The 27202-nt window shown below is 39.4% G+C and overlaps 1 protein-coding gene across 1 annotated transcript in view; it reads left to right on the top strand.

The window, feature by feature from the left end:
* CLCN3 (chloride voltage-gated channel 3) overlaps window positions 1-26520 on the top strand; it is a 112895-nt gene extending 86375 nt beyond the window's left edge. The window contains 13 exon segments of the mRNA XM_030563203.1: window positions 1014-1094; window positions 3213-3759; window positions 9859-10044; window positions 13462-13681; window positions 13683-13858; window positions 17281-17340; window positions 17343-17422; window positions 17424-17469; window positions 17472-17496; window positions 21582-21657; window positions 23349-23373; window positions 23376-23453; window positions 23456-26520. Coding sequence (XP_030419063.1) covers window positions 1014-1094; window positions 3213-3759; window positions 9859-10044; window positions 13462-13681; window positions 13683-13858; window positions 17281-17340; window positions 17343-17422; window positions 17424-17469; window positions 17472-17496; window positions 21582-21657; window positions 23349-23373; window positions 23376-23453; window positions 23456-23487 — 1632 coding nt within the window. The 3' untranslated portion in view covers window positions 23488-26520.
* The last annotated feature ends 682 nt before the right edge of the window (window positions 26521-27202 follow it).

Below are 27202 nucleotides of genomic sequence, written 5' to 3'. Positions count from 1 at the left end.
GGTGGGAAATAGGTTGGAGGAGATTGTGGTGGTGGTGCTGGAGGGAAGGGGAAAGAAAATAGGTGAAGTGAAATAGAGAAGAGAAACTGCATAAGAAGGAGAGAAAACAGAAGTCAGGAAAAAAGTAGAAGAAAGAAAATGAAGTAAATACACTGTATTTTATCAACATATTGTCTAGCAGATTGAAGGGGCAAAATGTTCAGGCATCCAGAAGTGCAAGATTGAAGGAGAAGGTCTAACTGATCTGACCAAATTGAAAGAGAAGGGAGGGTGTCTTCTACGTTGCATTAATTTTTCAAATGTATCAGAGAACCTCTGCCATCTCCAGAATGTCATCTAGATTTACTACCAGTGAATTCTGTTACTACTGTTCTCTCCCTCCCACATTTTATTCTGAATTTATTTTAATGGTAGGGCTTGCTCATTGCTCCATTCCTGAACTTTGCTGCTGGACTCCGAGACCTGAGTAGTCAACTTCCTCCATCTTGGGTGTCTGTTAATTTCGGTTAGCCAATCATTATGTCAAGAGCTATTAATTAAAATAGTTGTACTTCCGTAATAATGGCTATACCACTGGCTAGATTTCCTAGTGTACATTTATTGCATTCAGAACCTACCTACCTTTCACAGTTGCTTATATGATTGCAACTCTCTGTGTTTTTTTCCATCTCTGGTTCCAATCCCACAGGCAGTGCAGAGAGACAATTAGGCAAAACAGATAGCTGTGGCCTCATGAAAAGTTGGGAGGAAGTACAACTATGAAGAAGAGAGAAGCAGTATATGGGCAGGAGAAGCTGAAATGGCCATGTGCGAATGAGTGGGCAGAGTAAGGATTTGGGTCCTTAAGAGGAAGACGGGAAGAAAGTAATCAGTCCATATATTAGGATTCTTAGGTCTTTAGCGTCATATAAATCTGTTGACTGTAGTTAATGGTATAGCATAAGAATAAATTTCTATTTTTGTTTTTAAAATGCATCACAAACAAAAAAAACCACACCATTCTTCTTTTCTAGGTGTTATCAGCTGCTTCAGCAGCAGGAGTATCAGTAGCCTTTGGTGCCCCAATTGGTGGCGTCCTTTTTAGTTTGGAAGAGGTATGTAAAGAGACAGCACGGAAGGAAATATATTTAAAAATGGATGTTTTAACACCTGTAGTCTCAAACTTTTTCTTCTGTGGAGCCTTTTGTAACAGAAGTTCCTCTTATGGGCCCTGATCCTGCAGTGAGCTCTTCATGAAGCCACTTTCTCAGCACCTTAAGGAGAGCTTCTTGGCCCACAGTTTGAGAAGTAGTTTTTTACACTATGGTCTGGGTACTAATCCGCATTGGTCGTTCTGGAAATTTTTCTTCATCCAATGTATTGCCTTGATTAAGTCAATTCAGTATTGAGTTCTGGCATGGGCAAACCCCTCAAAGCATTTTGTTTCAGGTGACTGTTGTAGGCCAACATTTCTTCTTTACTGTTTTGTTTTTTTCTGGAGAAAAGCAGATTCCTTTTATTTCAGCTTTATAGCTCACAAATGGATAGAGTTAAACTAAATGTTGTTGCTGACAATTCAAAAGTCAGGTTCTTCCTTCCCCCCCCCAAGGAAGAAAGAAAAAGAAAATAAGTACCTATATGGACTTGAAATTGTCTAGGTTTCTCGTGCAATTGCTTTCCTGCTTTTTCTTCCCCTACAGTTTACATTAAAAAAAATCTGCTGATATGAGCGCCTTTTTTATTTAGTCTGTTATAGATAGTGCAGATTAGCATCAACTATGCCTTTCCTGTTAATATCTTTCTAATGTTATTGTTTCTTGACACTGGGAACATATGTTTAGTGTAAAAGAAAAGGAGTGGGGAATAATGGTTTGGTTCCAACTGCTTATTTTGTTTGCCTTGGGCCAACAAACCATTTAAAAATACATTTGCCAATTTACTTAAAACAAACTTTAAATTTTCAATTTGATTTTAAAACCTGCATACAGTGGAGTACATTATAATCACAAACCAAGTATGCTATAAAACTGACTGCCAAGCCAATGAAATTCTCCCTCAAGAATACAAACCATGAATACCAATCTAGAAATATGTATTTGGGGGATGCAGGAGTGTTATTTAGATCATTATTATCTTTCTAATTATCTCCTTACAGCTAATTTAAGGAACCTGTGGCCAGGTCTTCACTCCAAAGTTAGCTCAACCCAGCTACGTCACTCAGGCATGTGAAAAATCCATTCTCATGAGTGACATAGTTAAGCCAACCTAACCCCTGGTGTAGACAGTGCTAGGTTGATGAAAGAATTCTTCCATTGACCTAGTTACCGCCTCTCAGGAAGGTGGATTAACTATGCTGACAGGCAAGCCCCCTTCCCCATCACTGTAGTGTGTGTCTACATTAAAGTGCTACAATAGTTCAGTTCACTGCAGCTGTCTGGCTGTAGCATTTCAAATGAAGACATAGCCAGAGTCTGAATGCTGCTGTAGTATTTTACTGAAAACTCTGAGAACCTTTGACCTGAAGGACAGAAGCCAAGGGATCTTTCTGCCTTGTTGCTAAAAGATTCTAAGAACTCCTCTAGTCTTAAAAAGAAGAAAAATCAACTTGGCAGGTTTTGGTAATTAATGCTTTTGAAAATCAGGTTACTTATTTAAATGCCTAAATATGGGTTTACAAGTCAAATGTTAGATATCCATTTTTGAAAATCTTGGCCATAGTGCTCAGAATGTTAGTAGCTACCTGAAGACCTCTCTACAGTAGGTCAGTGGTGCTTGACCCGGTGTTAGCAATAGCAGTAAATTTTAGAGAAGAAAGACTAGTGGACACATAGTTGAATATTGTGCATGCCCAAGACCACAGCTGAAAGCATAGAGACCATTGTTCTGGTTGTTAAAATACATTAAAACACAGCAACTTTAAAACTGTTTTAATATAACAATTACTGGGAATTTTGCCCAACTCAGTCTTAAAATGCTGGCAGTTTCAGTGTTGCTTTTGCAGTGTTCCATGAGGGTGACACAATAAGAGTATGAAATGTTTTAAAGCACTTTAAAAATGTAAAATGATGAACATGGATGCCATTATTAGAATTGATTGATAACACAGTATGCATATATGTAGCATAAACAGCCTGAGCAACAATGGAATATGCTATTATTTTCAGTTCACTTTAGAATAGTTTGAAATGTTTTTAAAATGAATTGCCAGTAATTCTGACTTGTCCCCATTGCAGGTCAGTTATTATTTCCCACTGAAAACTTTATGGAGGTCCTTTTTTGCTGCTTTAGTGGCTGCATTCGTTTTGAGGTCCATCAATCCTTTTGGTAACAGCCGTCTTGTCCTTTTTTATGTGGAATACCACACTCCTTGGTACCTTTTTGAACTGTTTCCGTTCATTCTTCTGGGAGTGTTCGGTGGGCTGTGGGGAGCATTTTTCATCCGTGCAAACATCGCCTGGTGTCGCCGACGCAAATCAACAAAATTTGGGAAATATCCTGTCCTGGAGGTCATCATTGTTGCAGCAGTAACAGCTGTTATTGCCTTTCCTAATCCATACACAAGGCTCAACACCAGTGAGCTTATTAAACAGCTCTTCACAGACTGTGGGCCGTTAGAATCTTCCTCTCTTTGTGACTACAGAGATGACATGAATGCCAGTAAGATAGTAGATATTCCTGATCGCCCAGCAGGCACTGGAGTTTATTCAGCTATATGGCAGCTGTGTTTAGCACTTATATTTAAAATAATTATGACAGTCTTCACCTTTGGTATCAAGGTAAGTTTTAATGTAATGGATTTCTAGCTGTGATAGTTTAATTACTGCTCTTCTGCCTCTCCGTCTTGCCCCCTCCCAAAACCAATTCCTTTTATTATAAATATACTATTTCAAAAGTTATGTTTTCTGTATTTCTCCTTATTGAGGATTATTGAAACAAACCTCTTAGAACACTGCTTTGATTTTACCTTTAAACTACCATTTTGCTCATACAGCTGAGGAGTGTGTTGAAATGTACATCAAGTTTTATGCAGTGCAGAAACCAGAGATTGATCTTTGGTGTGTGCTGAATCAGGCCCATACAAACTAAGGTGGTGGTCCTGAAATGGGCTGAGCTCAGTAGTTTGGGAAGATGAAACGAATCATGTTCACCAACTCATCATGTGATGCTAGTCTGCCTTTATGCACTCCTGCACCTGCCCCGCACCCCCCCCATTCCCTGTCTAGTCCTTCTAAATGTATCAGAAATCTTAGATTTAGGGCTTGTCTACATCAGAAAGTTGCAGCGCTGGTGAGGGAGTTACAGCGCTGCAACTTAGGAGGTGTACACATCTACAGGGCACCACCAGCGCTGCAACTCCCTGTTTGCAGCGCTGGCCATACTCCCGTTTTGTCTCGGGTGTAGAGGATCCAGCGCTGGTGATCCAGCGCTGGTAATCAAGTATAGACACTTACCAGCGCTTTTCTTGACCTCCGTGGAATAAGCAGGTATCCCAGCATACCTGAGGAAGCCTCTGGTAATCAAGCTGGTCTTCTTTCCCGGTTTGCTCTCTCGTTCCCCAAACCCCCGAGCAAGCAGGTCTCCTTCCCTGCGGTTTGCAGGGTGGTTCGGGGAACGCGAGAGCAAACCGCGATGAAGCTGGTCTCCTTTCCCGGTTTGCTCTCTCGTTCCCCGAACCCCCGAGCAAGCAGGTCTCCTTCCCTGCGGTTTGCAGGGTGGTTCGGGGAACGCGAGAGCAAACCGCAGCGAAGCTGGTCTCCTTTCCCGGTTTGCTCTCTCGTTCCCCGAATCCCTGAGCAAGCAGGTCTCCTTCCCTGCGGTTTGCAGAGTGGTTCGGGGAACGCGAGAGCAAACCGCGGCGAAGCTGGTCTCCTTTCCCGGTTTGCTCTCGCGTTCCCCGAACCCCCTTGAAGCCGCCCAACAGCGCTGCAGTGTGGCCACATCTAACACCACTTGCAGCGCTGGTTGCTGTAAGTGTGGCCACTCTGCAGCGCTGGCCCTATACAGCTGTACTAATACAGCTGTAACAACCAGCGCTGCAAAATTTTAGATGTAGACATGGCCTAAATTTCCAAACACATGTAACAACTAGAAGCTGACAGATTAAATCAATAGGGAGCAGTTAGTGATTTTTTCAAGCTGTTTGCTTTTCTGGTGTTTTCTATACTGAAAGGCATAACTAGGAACTGGGCTGTTTGCATGTCTGTGTGTAAAATGTTCCATTTACAGTCACCAAAAAACATGTTTTTCAGCTTTTTTCTAAATCAGTTTCCCATCTTCAGTGGCAAGACCCCAGGGTTTCTGCAGCACACTGGTGCAGCAGACTGGAAATTTCTGTGGCAACTTCAAAGGTTTTTCTTTATTATATTTGATTCTCAATTTTTTCAATATGCTGCCAGATTTTAATAACAATCCATACCTGTGTCTTGGAAAGAATTGTGTTTAGGGAAGCTAGAGATTTTAACAGCAAGGCTGGGGACTCAGGAGGGTGATGGGAGACAGTTTGCATTGTGGGACAAACACTAACTGGATTGCTGCTGAAATGGTAAGCAGTGAATAGCTAACAGCAGTTAAATCATTGGGGTGGGTTTCAAAGTTGACAATATTTTGAGATAAATGGAACAATAAGCATCTCTCTAAAAGCTTTGGTTTCTGGCCATTTGCAGACTCAGACAGAGCTTGATGAATTGATTTGCCTTTGGCTTACATTTTCAAAAGTTATATTTACAACTATAAATGTTGACAATGTAAATTTAAAATAAATACATTCTGAGAGAGTTCTGTAGCATGAATTAGATTTCACAGCAAAGTTAGTGGCTGTGCAATCATATGATGCACAGAGCTCTCAGGATGCCATGGTAAAAAAAAAATCAAGTGATATGTTTTATTACATACAAGTCTCAGTACTTATTTCTTTTAAACCTTGTATTGGACCGAAAATCACCTGCCTGTTTCTGGAGTATGTCAGAATTAGGAAAAAACACACTGGATGCATTTAAAACTGCCTTTGTCATCAGTGAACTCTAAAACTATGAACAATTTAAAATTTTCCTAGATTCAGAAGCCCACTACGCAGTGCTTGTGTTGGGGTCTAACTTATCCTAGGTTTATACAATGAAAATAGATATCAGCAGAGCAACAATGACAATATAAAGGCACAAATGCAGCAAAGTGGCAGTAAGTGGCCTACTACTTTGAACAAATGGAGCAAATAGGTGATATATGTTGTGAACATACAAAGTGTTTAGACTTTGCACATTTTTGGTATGTTTTTCTAGTTCTAAGGAAATATATTACATAGTTCTACTTTCTTAGGCTCTGGATCAGTATCCGCATACTAGACACTGCTTTCCTACAGGCCTGAGGCAAGGCAGCAGTGTTTCTTTCCTGCAGCAGTGTTTTCACCATTTGTGTACCTATATCACCTGAAAAACATCCATCTCTTACTCTAAGATTTATTAAGCCATGCAGGGTTCGATTCAACAAGCTCCAGATATCTGCAATCCGACGTGTAATGCAACGCTGAGTCTTTGCCCCAGCAACAGCATCTGCCAAATCTGGTCTTGCAAAAATATTATCTGACAATCGGGACCTCCCTAGAAAGTCTTCCTAGCAAGTGGTGTAGGCATCCCAGAAAATCAATTTCAGTGTCATCTTCAAAGAAACTCAATTTCCTGGACAACTGTGATACATGAGACCAATGTTATCTGGGGTCTCAGTCTCTCAAGACCTTTTTAATGAAAAACAAAAACTATTGAAACTACTATGATAGAAATAACGCTGAAGATTCATATAATTATATCATAACTGCTGCCTCAAAATAAAAGCCGTCTCATGCAGGAATACCTGCACAATTAATTTGGGTTCTAATTGACTCCAATACCTTCTGAATGTTTTTCACGGCACTAACACTACAGCAGGTATACAGACAAAGCCAATGACCACACCACACCTTCCGCAGGGCAGGGGGGCATTCTCCAGCTTTCCAGGGGAAGGGCAATAGCGCTTTATGGGCAGTGTGGGGGAAGAGGCTCAGAGGTTGCTGCAAAAGGGTGAGTGGGTCAGCATGGTAATGTTGACTCATCTCCAGGGACCAGAAGGGCTGGGGAGTTGAAAAAGGGCAAGCTTAATGGGAGGAAGCCTCTTTTCCCTGGACCAGCCAAAATAGCACCCACCCACCCTCCCTCCCTTGATGTAGAAAAATGCCAGGTTTTGTCAGGACCTGCTGTGGGCATCACACTAGTCATTCCTTTCTAGGGGGGCTGGGAAGGAATTTTTCCCTGTCTACCAGATTGGTCAAGGTAGGGATTTTTTTTTCTGCCTTTTCAGAGGGGGCTTTGCTATGCTGAATAGGGAAGGAAGTTAAGCTATGATGTCACAACTCATGATGTAAGTGGGGGGCGGATATCCAGTGCAGGTACTCCATAGTGAAGGGGTACACTGAGCGGATAAATGGCTTGATAAGGACTTAAAAAGGAGGTGTTTGTTAAAGGAGTAGAATCGGGTGGGGAGGCTTGGGGCTCATTGACTGTCATAGCAGCGAGCCAGCCTCCCTTCCTTATAGCCCACCTTAACCCTTGTTCAAGAGCGGGATGGTAAGGTTCCAGCAATGGCAGAAACACCCGTGAATGAACATGGAGTTACCTGTGCTGTACACTTCTATCTGTTGGAGTCCCACACCTCTAATAATCAAGTTGTGGCTTAATTAAAACCATATGAAATATCTTCTCTTCTTTAGCCAGGTGATACCAGATGGTTTTGTCATCACTATGAAAATACTTAAAGAAAGAAGCAGTGATGGTTTGACTATCATGTTTTTTTATTTAAATATTTGTGTGTTTGGGGTCCAAGAGACCCCACCTTAGAAGAGAGTACCTTTCATTTCCCCCAGTGACTAACATAGAGGGGTCTAACTGTGATGCCATTACCTTTTTAGTGGTTCTTCTGCTACACAAAAACCACAACCAGTGGAATGATATAACCACTGCGGGAAAATTGACCTCATCCTAGTTTGAACATAAGAACAGCCATACTGAGTCAGACCAAAGGTCCATCTAGCCTAGTATCCTGTCTTCTGACAGTGGCTAATGCCAGCTGCCCAAGAGGGAATGAACACAACATCAAATGATCCAGTGATCATCAAGTGATCCATTCCTTGTCACCCATTTCCAGCTTTTGACAAACAAGGGCTAGGGACATCATCCCTGTCCATCCTGGCTAATAGCCATTGATAGACCTACCCTCCATGAATTTATCTAGTTCTTTTTTGAAACCTGCTATAGTTTTTGGCCTTCACAACATCCTCTGGTGAGGAGTTCTACAGGTTGATGTGTGTTGTGTGAAACAATACTTCCTTTTGTTTTAAACCTGCTGCCTATTAATTTCATTTGGTGACCCCTAATTCTTGTGCTATGAGAAGGAGTAAATAACACTTTATTTACTTTCTCCACACTAGTCATGATTTTATAGACCTCTATCATATCCCCCCTTTGTCATCTCTTTTCAAGCTGAAAAGTCCCAGTCTTATTAATCTCTCCTCATATGGCAGCCATTCCCTACCTGTAATAATTTTTGTTGCCCTTTTCTAAACTTTTTCCAATTCCAATACATCTTTTCTGAGATGGGGTGACCACATGTGCACACAGTATTCAAGATGTGGGCATACTATGGATTTATATAGGCAAAATATGATATTTTCTGTTTTATTATCTATCCCTTTCTTAATGATTCCCAATATTCTGTTAGCTTTTTTTTGACTGCTGCTGCACATTGAGTGGATGTTTTCAGAGAACTCTCCACAATGACTCCAAGGTCTCTTTCTTGAGTGTTAACACCTAATTTAGACCCCATCATTTTATATGTATAGGTGGGATTATGTTTGCATTACTTTGCATTTATCAACATTGAATTTCATCTGTCATTTGTTGCCCAGTCACCCTGGTTTGAGATATCCTTTTGTAGCTCTTCACAGTCTGTCAGCTCAACTCAACTCAACTATCTTTGAGACTACTTTATGTATGAAGAGGCACAGGTGTGGCATGAAAATTTGTATTTGCACTTTTGTATGCGTTGAGGTCAGATAGACCCCAGAGCATTAGGAGGGTTCAATTAAATGAATATATCATATTTTAGCCAAGAGGGGAGGGATATATGTCTAGTAAGATTTGTAGTTCAGCTAATATGTGTAACATTTCCAGCATTTCTGACTGCCTTAAGGAGCAGAAGCAGTGCATTTTCAGAGTTTAATGAGACATTTAGACACAAGTATGTATTTTCAGAGAGAACATTTGCTCCTCGGAGAGGAAATGAACAGCAGCAGTTACGCTGCTGAATCGTCACAGTTCTTAATGCTGCTGGCATGAGTAAGGTTTTTCTCTGCTGCTTTTGTGAATCACACAGTGCCAGACAAACCTGCATCTCTGGGTCCTGGTAACGAATAGGAAAATCGGCGCCTAAATGAAGGAAGCAACAAAAATCACAATAGATTTGACTGTAGGATGGACTGTGGTGTTTGCCTGGAGAACCAAGTTCATGGTTCTACCTTAATGATAGATTGAGCCTTAAATTAAAAATACATAAAATGTAAAACAAAGATAAATATACTGATCCTTCAATTTTATGAGTATTTGGGTATCTTTTTGTGTTAAATTCTACTAGCTTTACAATGGGAGTTCATGTACTGACTACCCCGTAGGTGGCAATTGGAGTGTTTTTGTCTGTTTCATTTTCAAACTTCTGGTCAGCTTTACTTTTCCAAACGTATACAAGTTTTTTTTCCATGTGCTTGCCTTGTGTGAAGTAGCTCTCCAATAATAAGACTCTAACAAGTCCCATGTATTTTAAATCTTTACCATGCTAGCAGTTCTTTTGTTTCTGTTGTAGGTTCCATCAGGTTTGTCATACCTAGTATGGCAATTGGAGCAATAGCAGGAAGGATTGTGGGAATTGCAGTGGAGCAGTTGGCCTATTATCACCATGACTGGTTTATCTTCAAGGAGTGGTGTGAAGTTGGAGCTGACTGTATCACACCGGGCCTATATGCCATGGTTGGTGCTGCTGCATGCTTAGGTAACTAAATTGTAACACAACAAATAAGAGCTTGATTTCTTATTCTGTTATTGAGATAAGTTTAGGGGTGAAGGAAAAAAGTTGTACTTACTAAAGACCAAGTACAATATTAGAGGAGCTTCTTACATAGAAGCATACATATGTTTCGTTTTAATAGAAAAATGTGCATATCTTTACCGGAAATCATTATAAGCTGAATGCGAAAAAAGAAACATAAGAACAGCCATATAGGGTCAGAGCAATGATTCATCTAGCCCAGCATTGTCTCTTCCAACAGTGGCCAAATGCTTCAAAGGAAATGAACAGAATAGAGCAACCATCAAGCAATCCATCCTATGTGCAGCCCCAGCATCTAGGAGGCAGAAGCTTAGGGACACCCAGAGCATGGGTTTCATCCCTGATCGTCTTGGCTAATAGCCATGGATAGACCTATTCTCCATGAACTTACCCAATTCTTCGAGTGCTTGCTCATGTTCATTCTATGTTAAGTATGTGTGCTTGCCACATGCCCCATGCCGGAAGTTTTTCACTCAGTGATATCTATAGGGAACCAGCTCTGGCACTCTATGGAGTGGGATGCATATGCGCTGGTGTAAGGAGCGCTGCCGGTTCTCCCCTCCCTCAGGTCCTTCTTACTGCCAGTGACGGTGCTGGAATGTCTCCTTGCTTCGGCAAGTGTTCTCTACCCAGTGTTTGTTTTATTTCCTATCGCTCATTGTGTAAATAGTTCTTAGATTTCATTGTTCTCTTAATAGTTAACTTAACAGTACTGTAGAAAAGATAGTCCCCTAAGGGATTTAGCCCAGGGACCGCTGCAAAAAGCATATGCTGGTCAGCGACCCACATCAAAGCTGTTGAAGTGTTTTGAGGAAACCTACATTAGCAATAAACGTCACATATGCAAAAGCTTGAAGCCAAGAACTAAAGAAGAGTGGGACATAAGACTAAGAGCTCTCCTGATGGAGTTGGCCTTCGCGCCAATCTCCGAGCTGCTGAGACTGGATTCTGCACCGAGCACTATGGCATTGGTGCAAAGTGTGCTGCTAGCACTAGCCCCCGACACCGGTCCATGCCTTCAGTATCTGCTAAAAAGCAGAGAGCACACCAGGAGAGGGTGCTCCCTGACATCCCGTACTGAGAAGGGAAAGTCCAGAGAGGAGCATAGGCGTACGTGGGGCAGCATGTCTCCAGAGCTCAGCCAAGCACCTGCATCATTGGCTAGGCTATCCAGCAATCTTAGAGACCCACCAACCGCCCCGGCTAGTGGCAGAGGTGCCCAGCACCTGCAGGTTCTACAGGGGCAAGGACGATCTCCCTGACCCAGTCATCTCTGCATTCTGGGCTACTTGCTTCACTGAAAACATCAAGGCCTGGCCTTCTCCTCGATCAAGGTGTGCCTAGAAGCCATTTCGGCCTTCTATCCCCACTTCCAGGGCAGGTCAGTATTCTCACCTGAAATGAAAATCAGGTTTCTTAAGGGCCTTGAAAGACTTTTTTGGCCCCAATGGGACTTCAGCTTAGTCCTCTTGAGGCTCACTGGCCCTTCCTTTGAGCCTCTAGCCTCCTGTTCTTTCACATCTGCTGTAGAAAGTTGCTTTCCTTGTGGCTCTCACTTCAGCAAGGCAAGTCTCTGAGATTAAAGCCCTTATCTGAATCTGAATCATGTCTCTGTTGATTGTGCATTGTGTGAAAAAGCATTTGCTGCTGCCTATTAATTTCATTGCGTGACCTCTGGTTTATGTATTGTTTGAAGGGGTAAATAACACTTTCCTATTCACTTTCTCTGTACCGTTCATGATTTTACAGACCTCTGTCATATCCTCCCTTAGTCTGTTTTCTGAGCTGAACAGTCCCAGTCTTATTAATCTCCATTCATATGGAAGTTGTTCCATACCCCTGTTTTGTTGCCCTTGTCTTTACCTTTTTCAATTCTAATATATCTTTTGAAATGGAGTGACCATAATTGCATGCAGTATTTAAGGTGGGTGCATACCGTGGATTTATATAGTGGCACGATAACATTTTCTATCTTATTATCTATCCCTTTGCTAATGGTTCCTGACATTCTGTTAGCTCTTTTTGACTGCCGCTGCACACTGAGTGGATGTTTTCAAACAACTATCCACAATGACTCCAAGATCTCTTTCTTGAGTGGCGACAGCTTCGACCTCATCATTTTGTATGTATAGTTGGGATTATGCTTTCCCACAATTATTACTTTGCATTTATCGACATGGAATTTCATCTGGAATTTTGTTACCCAGTTTTGTGAGATCCTTTTGTAACTCTTTGCAGTCTGATTTGGATTTAAATACAAAGTTTAAATCATATTCAATATGTAGATTAATTATATACTGTGAAATATCAGACTTTAAATACTGCAGTCCACTTTTTCTTTGGGGCATTGAGATGTTACTGAGCCCTTACTCAGAATAATATGTAATTTCCCCCATAGTTACAGGTTTGTAAATTAAGAGCTGTTGGAATTATTTAGAAGTTTTAGATTTGTACCTGCTGCTGTTTCCGTATTTGTTGCTAAAATGTTCTCTTGAGAATGCATTATAAGGTAGGCAAAGAGTTTCACGAGGGTCTAGTGATTTGAAGGATCCAACTTGAGATGCTATTAAGGAGCTCATTTTCAGAAAATGCTGATCAACCACCTTCTGAAAATAAGGCCCTTTGATGGTACAGTACCTCGAGTTGGGCATCCAAAATAAGTACACACTTTGAACAAATCGGCTTTAATTAAACTTTGAAAAGCCATTTATACAGTTTCTTTAAAAAAAAATCATACCAGTAAATAATCAGATGAGCAAGGTAGGACAAAACTGACAGGCTTTTAATTTGATTTAATTTGAACCTCTTTACTTGTATCTGTAGAAAGAATCTGATATAATTCCAGTTCTTCCTGAATTCATTTTATCAAATGAAGATATATATTGGCTACCACAGGGTTGCAGAAGCAAAAATCTTATCAGTTAATTTTTAGGTGGAAGGGAATATTTCAGATGTTCTCATAAATGTATATACAGTTGATGCTGTTATCCAGCAGGACCCTCATGATTTACAAGAGAGGAAAAATTGCTATTTACTGCATCTTCTCTGGTTGTTCAAAGAGGAGGTAATTTTAGTCAGTTCAGGGTTCTCTTTAGAGTTTTTTCACTTGGGGGGAAAAATATCAGTTAGTAATCCTTTTAAATGTGCAGGTCTTATATTGCTTACTATGGATTGCCTTTTTACAAACAGTAAATATGCAAATATGCATTGAGTGCTGTGCCTGTTGCTATTAAGAGACTAATCATTTGTTGATGTCTTTATTGATAGGTTGGTACTTGGTAGTTGACAGGAGATCAGGAAATTCCTTAGCTGGGATATTCTCTCATATTACCATGTTGATAGGCTCCTTTTTTCTTGCAGGTGGTGTGACAAGGATGACTGTCTCCCTAGTGGTCATTGTATTTGAGCTCACAGGTGGGCTGGAGTACATTGTACCTCTCATGGCTGCAGTAATGACCAGTAAGTGGGTGGGTGACGCCTTTGGTAGGGAAGGCATCTATGAAGCACACATCCGACTGAATGGCTATCCTTTCTTGGATGCTAAAGAAGAATTCACTCACACAACACTGGCTGCTGACGTTGAGACCTCGAAGAAGTGATCCACCCTTAGCAGTACTGACACAGGACAACATGACAGTGGAAGATATAGAAAACCTGATCAATGAAACCAGCTATAATGGTTTCCCTGTTATAATGTCAAAAGAGTCTCAGAGACTAGTGGGATTTGCTTTAAGAAGAGACTTAACTATTGCAATAGGTAATTATTTTACAATTCTATAAGATCATATGTTCTCACTCAAATGCATTAATACTTTAAAACAGAATTTACTATGTATGTTTTAATTTTGTATCTAAATGTTTCATGTGTTTTATAGTCCAGATATGTAGCACAGGCTGTTTCTTCCTCTCCCATCACCTTGATCAGGATGCTTACAACTTCTTTTTACAGTGGTGTCTTGCAATAATAGGTCCTGAAATAGGGCACACTTCCATTAAAAACCATGGGAGTTGCCACACTGGAACAGACCAATAAACCATCTAGTTCAATACTCTATATTCAGCAATGGCCAGTGCTGGATGCTTCAGAAGAAATTATGAAACAATGGACCTAATTGTGCAATATAGTACCATGGATGGAAGAAAGATGTCATTTATTGCCACTCCCATAGTTTTTGTGGCTTTGTGACAGCACTTCCTCATCTGAGATTAAACTGTTAGAACGTGTGTCTTCGTTACCCCTGTAACAGGGGCTTGGGTGGCCGGGTGGCTTAGTGGTGAGATTGCCTGTCTCTCAGCCTTTAAGGCTGGGGTGGGAGACAAGGGACCTTCTCCCCCAGGTCCCAACCCAGGGAGGATCCTTGAAAAGGGGAGTTGGTGTCCCTCCTGGCAGGGAGTCAGAATCCTCTCCCCTGGGCTGCTTCCTACCGGTCTGTTCAGTTTGGGGTGTGGCCCCTCTAGTCTGTCTACCAGGTGTCTTGCATCCTCCAGGATTCCCTCTGGGGTCTGGATGGCACGTTGCTGTGGTCCTAGGCTCCTTCGATGGAGCAGCCACAAGCTGGTGAGGGCAAGCTCCACAATTGTCTCTGGGGTTCACTCAGTCAGTTACCTCCCATATTGGGGATTCCACTGCAGTCTCCCTTGGCTGGGAAACAAGTGCTCCATCCCTTTAGGCAGAGAGATAGCTAGCTCCTGCCACTTTATCAGTAAGCCCCTAACTGAGCCAGGCTTCTTTCTTTTATCCCCTCAGGCCTGGCATTGGCTGCAGGTATAGTGGAGCGGGGCTAACTGGGCCCAAAGGCTTTCTTGAATCCCTGCTGTGCTGGCTGGCGGTTTCTCTGCTTCGTGTCAGCCCCATTATCATTATTTTCATGCTGCAGAGTTCTTTGGGAAATGCCTGAGTCATCCCTCTAAGGCCACCTGAATCTGACTTCAAACTTAATATAAAATTTTATACATTACTATAAACCCTTGGGCTGTTTTATGAATTTCGATTCAAAAGTCAGAAAGGTTAGACCAGTTTTGGTATTACAGCCATGTCAAACAGGTGGTTTTTTTTACAATAACAAGGTGTACTGTCAGTAAATGTCTAATACTGTAGTTGATTTTTCTAGTCAGTTTCAGGTCAGAACACCACAGTCTGCTTGAACTCTCTTAAATATGGTGATTTGATGGGTGGTATTTTTGAATGTACATGCCATAAATTGGAGCGTAGCAAAATTATTCATTTAAAGAGACATAACAAACTTATGCCTGAAAATGTTGTACCTATTATTTATTTTATTTATTTATTTATTATAGTCAACCCCAAATACTCCCTGTAACTGAAAGAGTAGAGGAAAATAAGTTATTTTAAACAATTTTTTCAGCTTGTTCACTTTAAGTGAAATTCATCTGTGCAGGGGGCAGAATCCAAAATCTGTATATAATATATTTGATTCTTATCAAGATGCCAGTAATCTAGGAGTAGGTACCTCAAAATGTAAATGAAAGTTTAATTTCAAACTGTCTTTCATTTACCTTTTTGAGTACCTAATACTAGATTACAGGCAAAGAGATTTATCTTTATAAGAATATTTTTTCAGGCAAGATTCATTTTACCATCTAAATTACATGGTGGAAATTATTCAGTCTTAAATTTGTATATCAAAAGAACCACTCTTGGAAATGATGTGAGTAGGGAAGCTTATGCCCAAAAATGAGGGAAGACTGAATAGGGAAGGAAGATTTGGCACAAATAAGCAAATTACATGGATTCATAGGAACAAATAGAGAACATTTGATCAGTTTTAACATGTGTAACTTTAGCGCCTTCATAGTCAAAATGGAGTCTGCAGGCAAGTCTAGCCAAGAGACGACGCAGGAATGCAGGGAAAGTCCCTTCCATCCTATGGGCACCTGTTCCAAATGCTCCCGAGTGACCACATATACACGGGAAGAGCTTCTGATTTGTCTCGTTGGGCATTTCCTCCCTGGCACAGTGCTCCTCCTGGCTCCTGTTATGGGTGTCCCCGATTGGCTGCTGTGTCCCTCCAGGCTTCGGGAGGATCTTGGCTGCTTCCCTCTGTGATGGCCTGCTTGCTGCCACCCCTCTGTCTGGAGCGCCAGACGTGCACACCTGTTGCTCTCCCCTTTCCTGTTTCCTCCCACCAATACAGCTTTCCTCCTTCAGGAACAATCAGCACTTCCCCCCTCAGGAAAAATATTAAACAGGACAAGCCTCTAAAACCCCTGTTATGCCCAACATTACATGACAAACCTTGGCAGCATTACCATGCGAGTGCAATTTCTTCTGTGCCGTGGTCAAACGTGCTTCTTCGACAGTAGATCTCCTTTTCTTCCCTTTATTGTAAATGAAAGTTATTATTGTACTGAGGGAAATCCCACACAATGTAGCAGCAGCCACTGTTAAACAAAAACAAAACAAATTCCCATGGTATGCACAAAATATATCAGTATAGTAAACAGCAATAGGAAATAACATAGTCATATTTGTTTACTTTTTTAATGGCAGTTATGGTATATTAAGTCCCCTTAGGCTTCCAAAGTTCTCTCGGAGTGACAGGGAAGGAGAGTGTTCTAAACTTTCCATGTGCCCTCCCTGCTCAGATTTGAAGCTCAGTTGTGGTGTTTTGTGACTTTCCATATGAATAGTTTGTTCCTTGGAATACTGAAATGAATTTTCCTCATGTCATGTGAAGCACCCCTTTCAATCTCCTTGGCATCCTCACAGGAATGTGCTTTGGCTTCAGCACAGAGGGATTTGGTACAATAGGACCATCAATGTGAGTGCACACTATTGAGACAGTCCTCTCACTCTTATGAAACCTATCTGTTTCTGTGCACTACGCAGATAATGGCTGCTACTGCCTAAGATGACATTAAATAGCATGTATAGTGCCCAAATGGTAGTAAGATTGTTCCACTGCATGCCAACATGCATATTTGAGAGCTTCACTATATTACATTAAAGGCAGAGAATGACTGAAAGTTGTATAGTCTGATGTTCTTCTGCTGGTCTCTGTGAAGTACATGTATTGGAGAGAGAACAGCTGATTGTGAAAACAAAACTTCAGATAGTAAACAGGACGAAATCTAGTTGGAGTCCGATGCCATTCATTGAACTTGCAAGTTGCACTAAATCCATTAAATCCAAGAATATTTTTTCTCTTTTTATTATAGAAAGTGCTAGAAAGAAGCAGGAAGGTATTGTTGGCAGTTCCAGAGTCTGTTTTGCCCAGCATACCCATCACTTCCAGCAGAAAGTCCTCGGCCTTTGAAACTTAGAAGCATTCTTGATATGAGCCCTTTCACCGTGACAGAATCACACACCAATGGAGATAGTGGTGGATATTTTCCGCAAGCTGGGTCTGAGCAATGCCTTGTAACACACAATGGGTGAGTACAGCAGCAGAAACCCTCTTCATTTGATCAGATGTAATACTGGTGACTAGTATAACATGCTGACAACTTAAATTTATTCCTATGTGATTCAGGCCTATCACATTGAATGACCTTGTTGCAGTCTGACCTCAGCAATGGACAGCCTGTAGCTGAGCCAGATTTGAACTTTTCTGGTCAATTTCAGTGCATGTGAGAGACTGGAAATGCAGCAGTTAAGCTGCAACTCACTACAATTGTTCAACAGGAACACTTGAAACAAAAATTCTATCAGAATGAAATAGTTTGACAAATACCATTAAGAACTAAAATTGCATGCAATTAAGGGAAAAGCTAATTTCAACTCTCTTCTTCCCTCCTTCCCCTGTATCTCTGTACCCTTGTTCTGACATTGTCATTTGCAGCAGTCAAAAATGGGCTGCGGAGAGCAAAGCATAATAAAAAAAAAAAAATCAAACTGGTTTGTTTTACCTGTATACAGCCTTCTTTTTCTGTTTTGAAGTAACAGGTAATAAAATGCCTGATAATGAGATGTTTCTTTTATTCCCACTCATTTCCTCGTGAGCAGGGAGTGGGAATACTAATTTACTAACTGAAAGCTTGTAATTAGCTACAGCATCTTCCTCTTTCTATTGTGAACCAATAAGTAAAAAGTAATTCTCCAGTGCCATCCAAGTAAAAATACTATATTCTGTTCTATAAACACTATAAATCTAATCCAGTATGCTTTGTTTAAAGAAAATACAAATGGTTATAGGATATTTTTTCAGATTTTAAGGCCCAAAAAGGAAGCATTGTGATAATCTATGTCTGACTTCCTGCATAACACGGGCCATGGAGTATTTCCCAGGACCAGGGGCTTCCATGGGATTAGAACTGATCCCTCTGGCACTGCACATAAGGGCAATACCCATAAGCCACCGAGGGTTTGAGTTCTACCACCTTCTTACAGGTTTTTCTCTTTCCCATGCCCCAAGTGTGTGTGTCTACACTGCAGTTAGACAGGCCAGCCGACTCAGGATAAAGGGATGCTTAATTGCAGTGTAGACATCAGGCTTGGCTGCAGCACAAGCTTCTGGGACCTTCTCATCTCACAGGGTCCAGCACTCACCTGAGCCAGTGTCTACATTGCAATTAGATAGACCATTTAACCCAAGCCCTAGTTATCTGGCACAGGCCAGCCATGGGTTTTTAATTGCAGCGTTGACATACCAGGTATTAATAGACACATTTTTTAAATAGTCTTTCAGCCAGTTCTGCACACACAGTTAATTCAATTGCACTTGCAAGAGACAGAATTTGTCTAGAACAAATTTAGTCTTCTGTGAGACACAATCAGGGCCAGCTTCAGGTTTTTTGCTGCCCCAAACAGCAAAAAAAAAAAGGAAAAAAAAAAAAGTCGCGATCTGCGGTATACTGGCAGCAGCTCTACCGCTGCCGCTTCAGTCTTCGGCGGCAATTCAGCGGCTGGTCCTTCGCTCGGAGAGGGAGTGAGGGACTTGCCATTCAAGCGCTGGACCTGCCTCTCCTCACCGTTGGCCACCCCAAGCACCTGATTGCTGGGCTGGTGCCTGGAGCCGGCCATGGACACAATAGGAGGCCCAGATCTTCAGTTTTGTATTTTTGTGTTCACATTGTGCTGAATGCTTCAGCTGTTGATATGTGACCTGCAAATGCATGGGCGAAAAAAAGGCTCTCAAACTTTTAAGAGAAAATGTCCCCATTTATCCTCAATATCTGCATGTTTCACAGTGGAGATTAAAAACCTATGGTTTAAAATATCCTCAGAGCTTTGGTTCTGGCATATTAGGAGCCAGGTAGCTATTACTTAGTTCTAAAAGTTCAAGCCAGAACCATTTTTGTTTTCTGGATTTCAAAACATACTTCAAAAATATAACTTTAAGAATGAGAACGTATATATGAGTGAGACTATGGGGACTTGTCGTATCATGATCTGCAAGCTAAATAAATAAATAAACTCTTCCTTTTGCACTGTTTAAAGGCTTGTTATAATTGCCTGCTTTCTAAAATAAACTGCTCCTCTTTCTGAGGGACTGCTCATTTACTGAACACTTTGCTTTCACGTACCTTCCGTGTGAAATATATGAAATATAATTAAATGTAGCGATCTCTGACACAGTTGTCATGCTTTCCCTTTAGTATACATTTACAAGACACCTAAGAACTGGAGTATTCCATTAATTTCATGTTTAGCATGAATGACTGTGGGAGGATAACTAGAGAACTGAAATATTTGGGTGGAGGGTTTGTTCATTTGTTTTGTGGTTGGCAAATGGACTGCTGCTATTAATTTAATTTATTTTAAATTGCATTATTCAGATGATATCAGCTTGGAAGCATGATTAAAATGCATTTGCTTCAGATTTGTTCTTTAACACATGTATGTACTGAAAGAATAGTGGGAACTTTCTGAAACTTCAATGGCTTCCTAAAAGTCTTTCTGTGAGGGCAATTTTAAGTCAGTGTGTCTGTCTAATTACATTCTTAGAACACAATTTGAGGAAAGAAATCTGCAATGCTAAAATCTCTGAGAAATATTTGTGTTGAGCTCTTCAATACTATAAGTAGCTTCTACTAGCTTAAAGCTCAAATACATGAACCAAATAATTGTTTTGGTATAGACTCTAGGACTGGAAGGGACTTCGAGAGGTCATCAAGTCCAGTCCCCTGCCCTCATGGCAGGACCAAATACTGTCTAGACCATCCCTGATAGACATTTATCTAACCTACTCTTAAATATCTCCAGCGATGGAGATTCCACAACTTCCCTAGACAATCTATTCCAGTGTTTAACTACCCTGACAGTTAGGAACTTTTTCCTAATGTCCAACCTAATAGTCGTTAATTATAAAGGTTAACCACACAAAATTAAAGTCAAACTCAATTATGAATTTTAAATGGTTGCTTTCAGCATAAATTAGTGGAAAATGTGGAATGCTTCATTGATCAGTTGCATTGTAACAACCATTTTTGTCCTCCTGCTTCAGCTTGTAAGCTTGTTCCTTTGTGAGCTCAGTATTCACTACTGGTCAGATTTTAAACCTAGTTTGTGATGCTTCAGGTAATGGGAGTAGCAAACTGCCAGGTAGACAGAAAGGGCTAATGTACTCTGAATTTTGGTGAAAGAAAAACTGGTAACAGAATCTGTAAATCAAATATGGTCTCAAAAGGCAACCTCCCATTTTATTAAAACTAGTTTGTGCAAAAATAACATGTTACAGTTTCAGAGGGGTAGCCCTGTTAGTCTGGATCTGTAAAAAGCAACAGAGTCCTGTGGCACCTTATAGACTAACAGATGTATTGGATGGGTTCACCCACGAAAGCTTATGCTCCAATACATCTGTTAGTGTGTAAGGTGCCACAAGCCTCTTTGTTGCATGTTACAGTTTGGACCAGGAAGCTTGCATTAATTGATAGTTGTGATAGTAATTTAAGGACTGTTGGGAAGTACATAGAGAGTAGGTTTAACTTGTTGATTTATAGTAATGTATTGATTCAATGAGCCACTCCTGATTAAAAATTGATTTGATTGGAGAATTAGGCCCACTATGGCCTGGGCTACAGCTCATAATGATTTTGCTGCGTAGGGTAGCTTGAAACGCACTATTTCTTTGACTTTTTAAAATCCATAGTTTGATTTTAGTCTTGGTCATCTACTGTGAGAGGCTAAAATTTTAGCTCCCAATGTTTATACAAGCTTAGAAGTAACTGTTGAAAGAAGGAAGTTAAAGTAAATTTCAGTTCCAATGTTTTTTATAACTGGGATATATGAGTGGATATTCAGGCAGGTGAATGTGATAATGGTAAACTTACATCCATATTCAATATTTGAATATATTACTCTAAGGTTAAAGATGCATTTTTTTTGTGGCATGTAGAAAATTAACAATTTCTGTGAAAGGGTACTGATTGTCAAATCACTCTTCATTTAACTACATTATTAGCATTCTTGCAGTCCATGTTTTTTCATTTTACTCGACTCTAAACCTTTCTCATTATGATTGGAAGTTTTTTTTTTCATTTGATTCACACAGTTATTAGCATAACATGATCTGTTTCAGGATTGTCTTGGGGATCATCACAAAGAAGAACATATTAGAGCACCTCGAGCAACTAAAGCAGCACGTCGAACCCTTGGTGATTAGATATATCAGATCTCCTAATTAGACATGTTAGAAGTCAGGAAGCATGAAACTTGTGAACAGTTCAGTGTTTTCTTACAATGACATCAGCTGAACAACCAAAATCTTCCTGTGCAACAAATACGATAATTTGTATTAAGGAGATTTTAATGTAAAACATTTGTAAAAACTAAGCTGTTAATACAGACATACTGCTACAGCAGCTAAAAATTTTCTGTTAATCACAACGTTAAATAAAATTATAGGGATCAAATATCAGAAACTTTATTTGATATTCTTGAAAGGATGGGAATGCCAGATGGGAAAAGGCCGAGCTTGGAAACGCTTTCCTTTTCCTTTTTGTTAGTACATATTAAGATGCTTTTGTATTAAAACTAAAATATTCTTTTGTCAGATCTTGGCAGCTTTAAATAGTTGATCAAGCCCAAAAAATCTGTTTAGTTTTCCAAGAACAAAACCAAAACGTAATTTGTATTTAGTGTAGCATTAGACCTTCCTCTGTTATGCCACAAGTGTCTGCATGCTTCTAAAGAGCAGTCATTTATTTTTGTTATGCACTGTATGTCTTGCTGCTGTTATCTGTAGCAATCAGTGTCCCTTCATAAGGTATCTAGTTATGTCCTAAGCCGCTGAATGACTTGTTACTATTTTTACTAGTGGCTTCCTAATCTAAATATAGTATTACACTAAGATGTTGTGATCTAACGTTAGTTATGACTTAGAAAATATCTTAATTTGGACGTTAGTTGCTCTGCAGTTGTTGCATCTGTACTAAACCTGCCCTCCAAATGTAGCTGCTTATGTGCAAAACATGTTAATTGTTTTCACATTTTATTTTAATATTTCACAAGTATTTCATGCCTCCTTTAAAACAACAAAACAAAAAGTACTAATAGATTAACAAGATCAGCAGCTCATTCTTTCTGCTTTCTGCTTCTCCTGTGATATTATCCTTTAGGGCAGCTTCACTCTTTTTGATATAACACAGATATATTTTTAATTGCTATTAAGCCCTTTTCATAAGAGCACAACATTTTAAATTTTAAAATGTGTACAGTCTATTAAAATTGGTAGTTTCTTTATCAGTTTACTTTTGAAAGTTCTAAACTTGAAAACAAAACATCTGATAGTTTTGCTTAAATTCTGCTCTCAACTGTTTGTGCTCTTATGAAGACACCAGACTAAGCCAATATGTTAGCCTGGAAAGATCCTCTAAATTTAAATTTTTGTTTAAAGTTTGATTTGGTGTCAAGGTTTTTGGCCATCAAGCAATATGTGACTTTTGGTGGCTAGTTTGGAGCATATTTTCTTTTTGATATAGGATCAATATCACTTCTTATTCATACCTCTTTTGTTCTTTGTTACTTTTTTGTTGGCATACGTTAATCAAAATTTCATTTTGTAGAAACAAAAATTAAATATAAATGGGCTTGAACTCTTCTTGCATTACTTGCGAATCATGAAAAATGGATTACAGCTTAGTGACCATCCTATTTGGTGCCTCCACACTGCTCTCTTTTAACAAAATGATGGTTACTTGATATTTTTATTCATAAAATGTTTTCATTTAAACAAGAAAATCAGGCTATTTGCTCTATTCCTGTCAACAAAAGGACTTGGCTACAGATTTAGTTCTGTTTCTTTTCTCTTGTAGAGTAATAGCCATTTTCTATTTATCCTTTTCAGGCGCCTCCTTGGCATTATAACAAAAAAAATATCCTCCGTCATATGGCCCAGACGGCAAACCAAGACCCCGCGTCAATAATGTTCAACTGAACCCCATAGCTGAGGAGAGGAGGAAACTGAAGAGGAGGTTCATTTGTGAACAGTACAATGCTTTAGCCTGAGGGATTCTTCTGGGTTGGAAATGAGAGCTGAATTTTTGCATAACAGTGCTGTTGGCATTCAAGAGTTGGTCTGGGGGAATATGGAGAGGAGGAAGAGTGATGTTCCTCAGTGTAACACGGGAGAGTGAACCTCTGCTATCCTGCACTGGATGCGTTCCATGATGACAGAATCTGCCATGATGGTGCAGTGTGAAGCTGGATCAGAAGTACAGAATTCTCCAATCCCTAGCCTAGTATTGAGAGATGCATTGTTTAGTCCCTGTTCCAAGAGGGGATCACTTGAATTGAGCCATCTTTTGAAGACTGCAAGGTCTTGCCTTTTTTACCATTGAAAACTATTGTGTTAACTCATGAAATATATAGTTATTACACATCATCTTTCTACATTCCAGAAGAGCTTTATTTCTCTCCCCTCTCTCTCCTGAGCCGTACAAAGCCTCTTTATAATTGGTGTGCCCTTTGGGAGCAGTAGTTTTCTCATATTGAGATGTACTGTGACTCCCAAGGTTTGATCACAAGAAGGGAGGTTTCTTGTGCCATTAAACATGTAGGTTTGTACATCATGAGAATGCTTGGTGGCAGTATGAGATCTGCTTCAGCAAAAGCAGATTGAACAGGTAAGACCTTGTGTGGAATTTTTGCACCCTAGGTGCTGCGATTTCAGAAAAATTAAAAATAGATGAAACTCGAGTTTCTAGGAGAAATTTTTGCTGCAGAATATATCAATAATGTGACCTGGTCTTATGCAATTTTTGTATTATTGAAAACACTGACATATACCAATGTTGTGCAGAATAAGGAAAAAGTACTGCTACTCTGATAACTAAGAACAGGAACAATTCTGTACTATCCGATGGTTATTGCATGCAGAAACACTGGACATATTTTTTACATTACATTAAAATCAGTCATCTTTAGTTTTCTTTTTCCACAAAAAGATGTTCCACTGCTGACACTGAAGAAAGAAATGTAATTCATAACTTGCACTAAATGTATATTTTTTTCTTGAAATTTTACCATTCTTTATTTATTTTTATGGATTAAAATATATTAAAATACAAATCAGTTAATATCTTACTTAACTAATTCTACCTTTCCATTGATTTTTATAGAGTAATTCAAAATCCTCTACACATAATGGAGGGTTGGGAAGAAGTTTACAACTTGATAAAGGGTTTAAAAAAGTAGTGATTTCTTTATGATCCAACACGTGCATAATAGCATTTTCAAGCCTCCCTTCACTGCCATAACCTTGAGGTGTCCATTTGTTTATTATTACAAAACAGAATAAAACTACAAATACTCTTTTTAAACACTGCAGGGTTTTAAAAATAATAGAAATAATTGTTGTGACTGACTTTTGTTTAAGAACCTAGAAATGTACTGGCTGAAAGGTCGGATGAAATTTAGCTTTTTAGAAAACAAAAAAAAAAAACTTACTTGAAATGTTGAGTGGGTTTTAAACTCCAGCAGCAACACACACTTTAGCAGGCTATCAGATTCAGAAGATTTTTTTTTTCTTTTGAGAAAACCTATCTTAATCGTTAGCTGAACATGTTTATCTAACAGGTTTAAAACAAATACCACACACAAAGAAAAGGCAACATCCCAAGAAAGTATTGTCCCCAAAAGTAAAACTATAAAGTAGTGATGGGGCAATTAAAATCTGGTGGGTAGATTAAATTCATGTTTTGGTAAATTCATTAAATTTATAACTTGAAATTAGAGACAATGACCTCCTAATGTTAATATTCCCTAAAACTAAGACATTTCTTTAACCTGTTATGTTTCGATAAATCTTAGTTACTTTTAGCACTTGTTGTCTTCAGGGCACTGATTCAGAAAAGAACTAAGTAAGTGCTTCATTTTAGCATGAGTAATCTCACTGAAGCCTATAGGACTAGTAGCATGCTTAAAAGTAATGCATGTGTTTACATGCTTCTCTGAATCAGGACTGATTATAAAACTGTAATGAATGTTTAAATTTTGCTGTCTCTGACATCTGGTCCCAGTAGAAAACATAATATTTTTCTGCAGTGCCTATTGTGTGCTCACTATGGTCAGTCCCTTTTTAAAAGTTGGTTTGGAACTAAAGCAGGGAACCAAGCTGCTATTAAAATGGAAGTTTTGCAACTAACTAACTTTAATTTTCTAATTGAAGCAAATATGTAATGGGTCAAATTATGCTGTATTACAGCTGTCGAACCATTACATGAGTCTGAAGCAGCGTACTTGTTATCTCTGGCTAGTCCTGATTTCAACTGATCTGAGCGCAGGATTTGGCTTGCTATAGGAGGCAGTTCAGGAGGTTGCCTGTGATGCTGCCTTTCATCATCCAGCTAAAACTTCTTGGTCTGCCTTGTAGTTGAAGGGTATAAACATAACATGCTTTTAAAAAAAAAAAAACAAAAAAAAACAACCAAAGTTTTTTAATCACTTTGAAACCCCACTCCCACCCTTGCTGCTAACTTTACGATAAGACACACCAGTGACCTAGTTCTGCTTTCACACTGCATGAAGTGAAACAATACAATTCATGTCCCTGCTATCTTTTCGTTTTAGCTGTAGATCCAAGTGCAACATTTGTATTGTGCTGATCTCATGCACCTCTGTTCACTGTTCTTACCTACTATGCTTTCTTCACTGATATTTGACATTCTTATCTAGTCATCCTACATTAGAAATTCTGATATTGAGTAGTGTGCCTGTGCTGTTGAACAAAATGGTTTGTTTTCTAATGTAAAATTCCAGCGCCTTATTACAGTTACTAATTTGAGGCAGATATGGTAGATGGGGTGAGGGTGTCAGCATCTTTTGTTTTAAACTATTCAGTTACTGGTTCATGAAGATGCATAGTTTGTTAATCTGTGATGTTGCTTAGAGCTGTATTTAATATTGATCTTAATGTTTTTATTATAATAGTGTGGTAGAGTTGCATATCAATTACAGTAAAAACTGATTACTGTAATGAGTTCAATCATAAACATATTAAAAAAAATTCTCTGACCATTTTTGTTTGACTTGTAATTCATGTGCTAGCAAATATTATTCATATTGCTTTTCCTCTCTGAAATTTGTGATCTTGTACAGAGTCTGCCTCTGCACCAAAGGAAAATTAGCAGCAAGCAATTTTACCTATAGACAAGCATCAAGTAATTTGTAAACAAAAAGGCCACAAAAATAAGATTTTCAGCAGCACAGTTTCATCTGAGCTTGTTGCAGTTTGCAGTTGCTTTATGATTCCGCTAGTAAACAATTCAACACTAATGGATTTTCTTTGAGAAATTTCCATTTTTAAAAGCAATTTCTGCTGTAAGTGGTAGAAATGTTTTGGTTCCTGCTTGTTGCTTTACTATGCAACAATCTAATTTTAACTGATGGCTTAGAGCCACAATTCTGTATTTAAATAACTGCAGCTTCAATACTTCACTTTTAAACGACGTTAGTTACATTATCATCATGTGGCAGAAAACTCGGGCATCTGCTATTCAGCCATGCTAACCAACTATTACTTCTCTTCAATTTTCAATTTTAATTTATTGGTTCAACTTTATAGATGTTTATTATTCCTCTGAGGGCAAAGCTTCTGTCAATATACTTTATCGTACAGCAAACATTTAGGGCTATTAATGAATTTTAACCATAAAGAAAACAGGAAAATGTATATTAAGGTATACTCCTGCAAAGACTTAA

Source organism: Gopherus evgoodei, chromosome 5, assembly GCF_007399415.2.
Source record: "Gopherus evgoodei ecotype Sinaloan lineage chromosome 5, rGopEvg1_v1.p, whole genome shotgun sequence".
NCBI lineage: Eukaryota > Metazoa > Chordata > Testudines > Testudinidae > Gopherus > Gopherus evgoodei.
The sequence above is the reverse complement of the archived record's forward strand: the minus strand, read 5'-3'. Positions and strand labels throughout refer to the sequence as shown.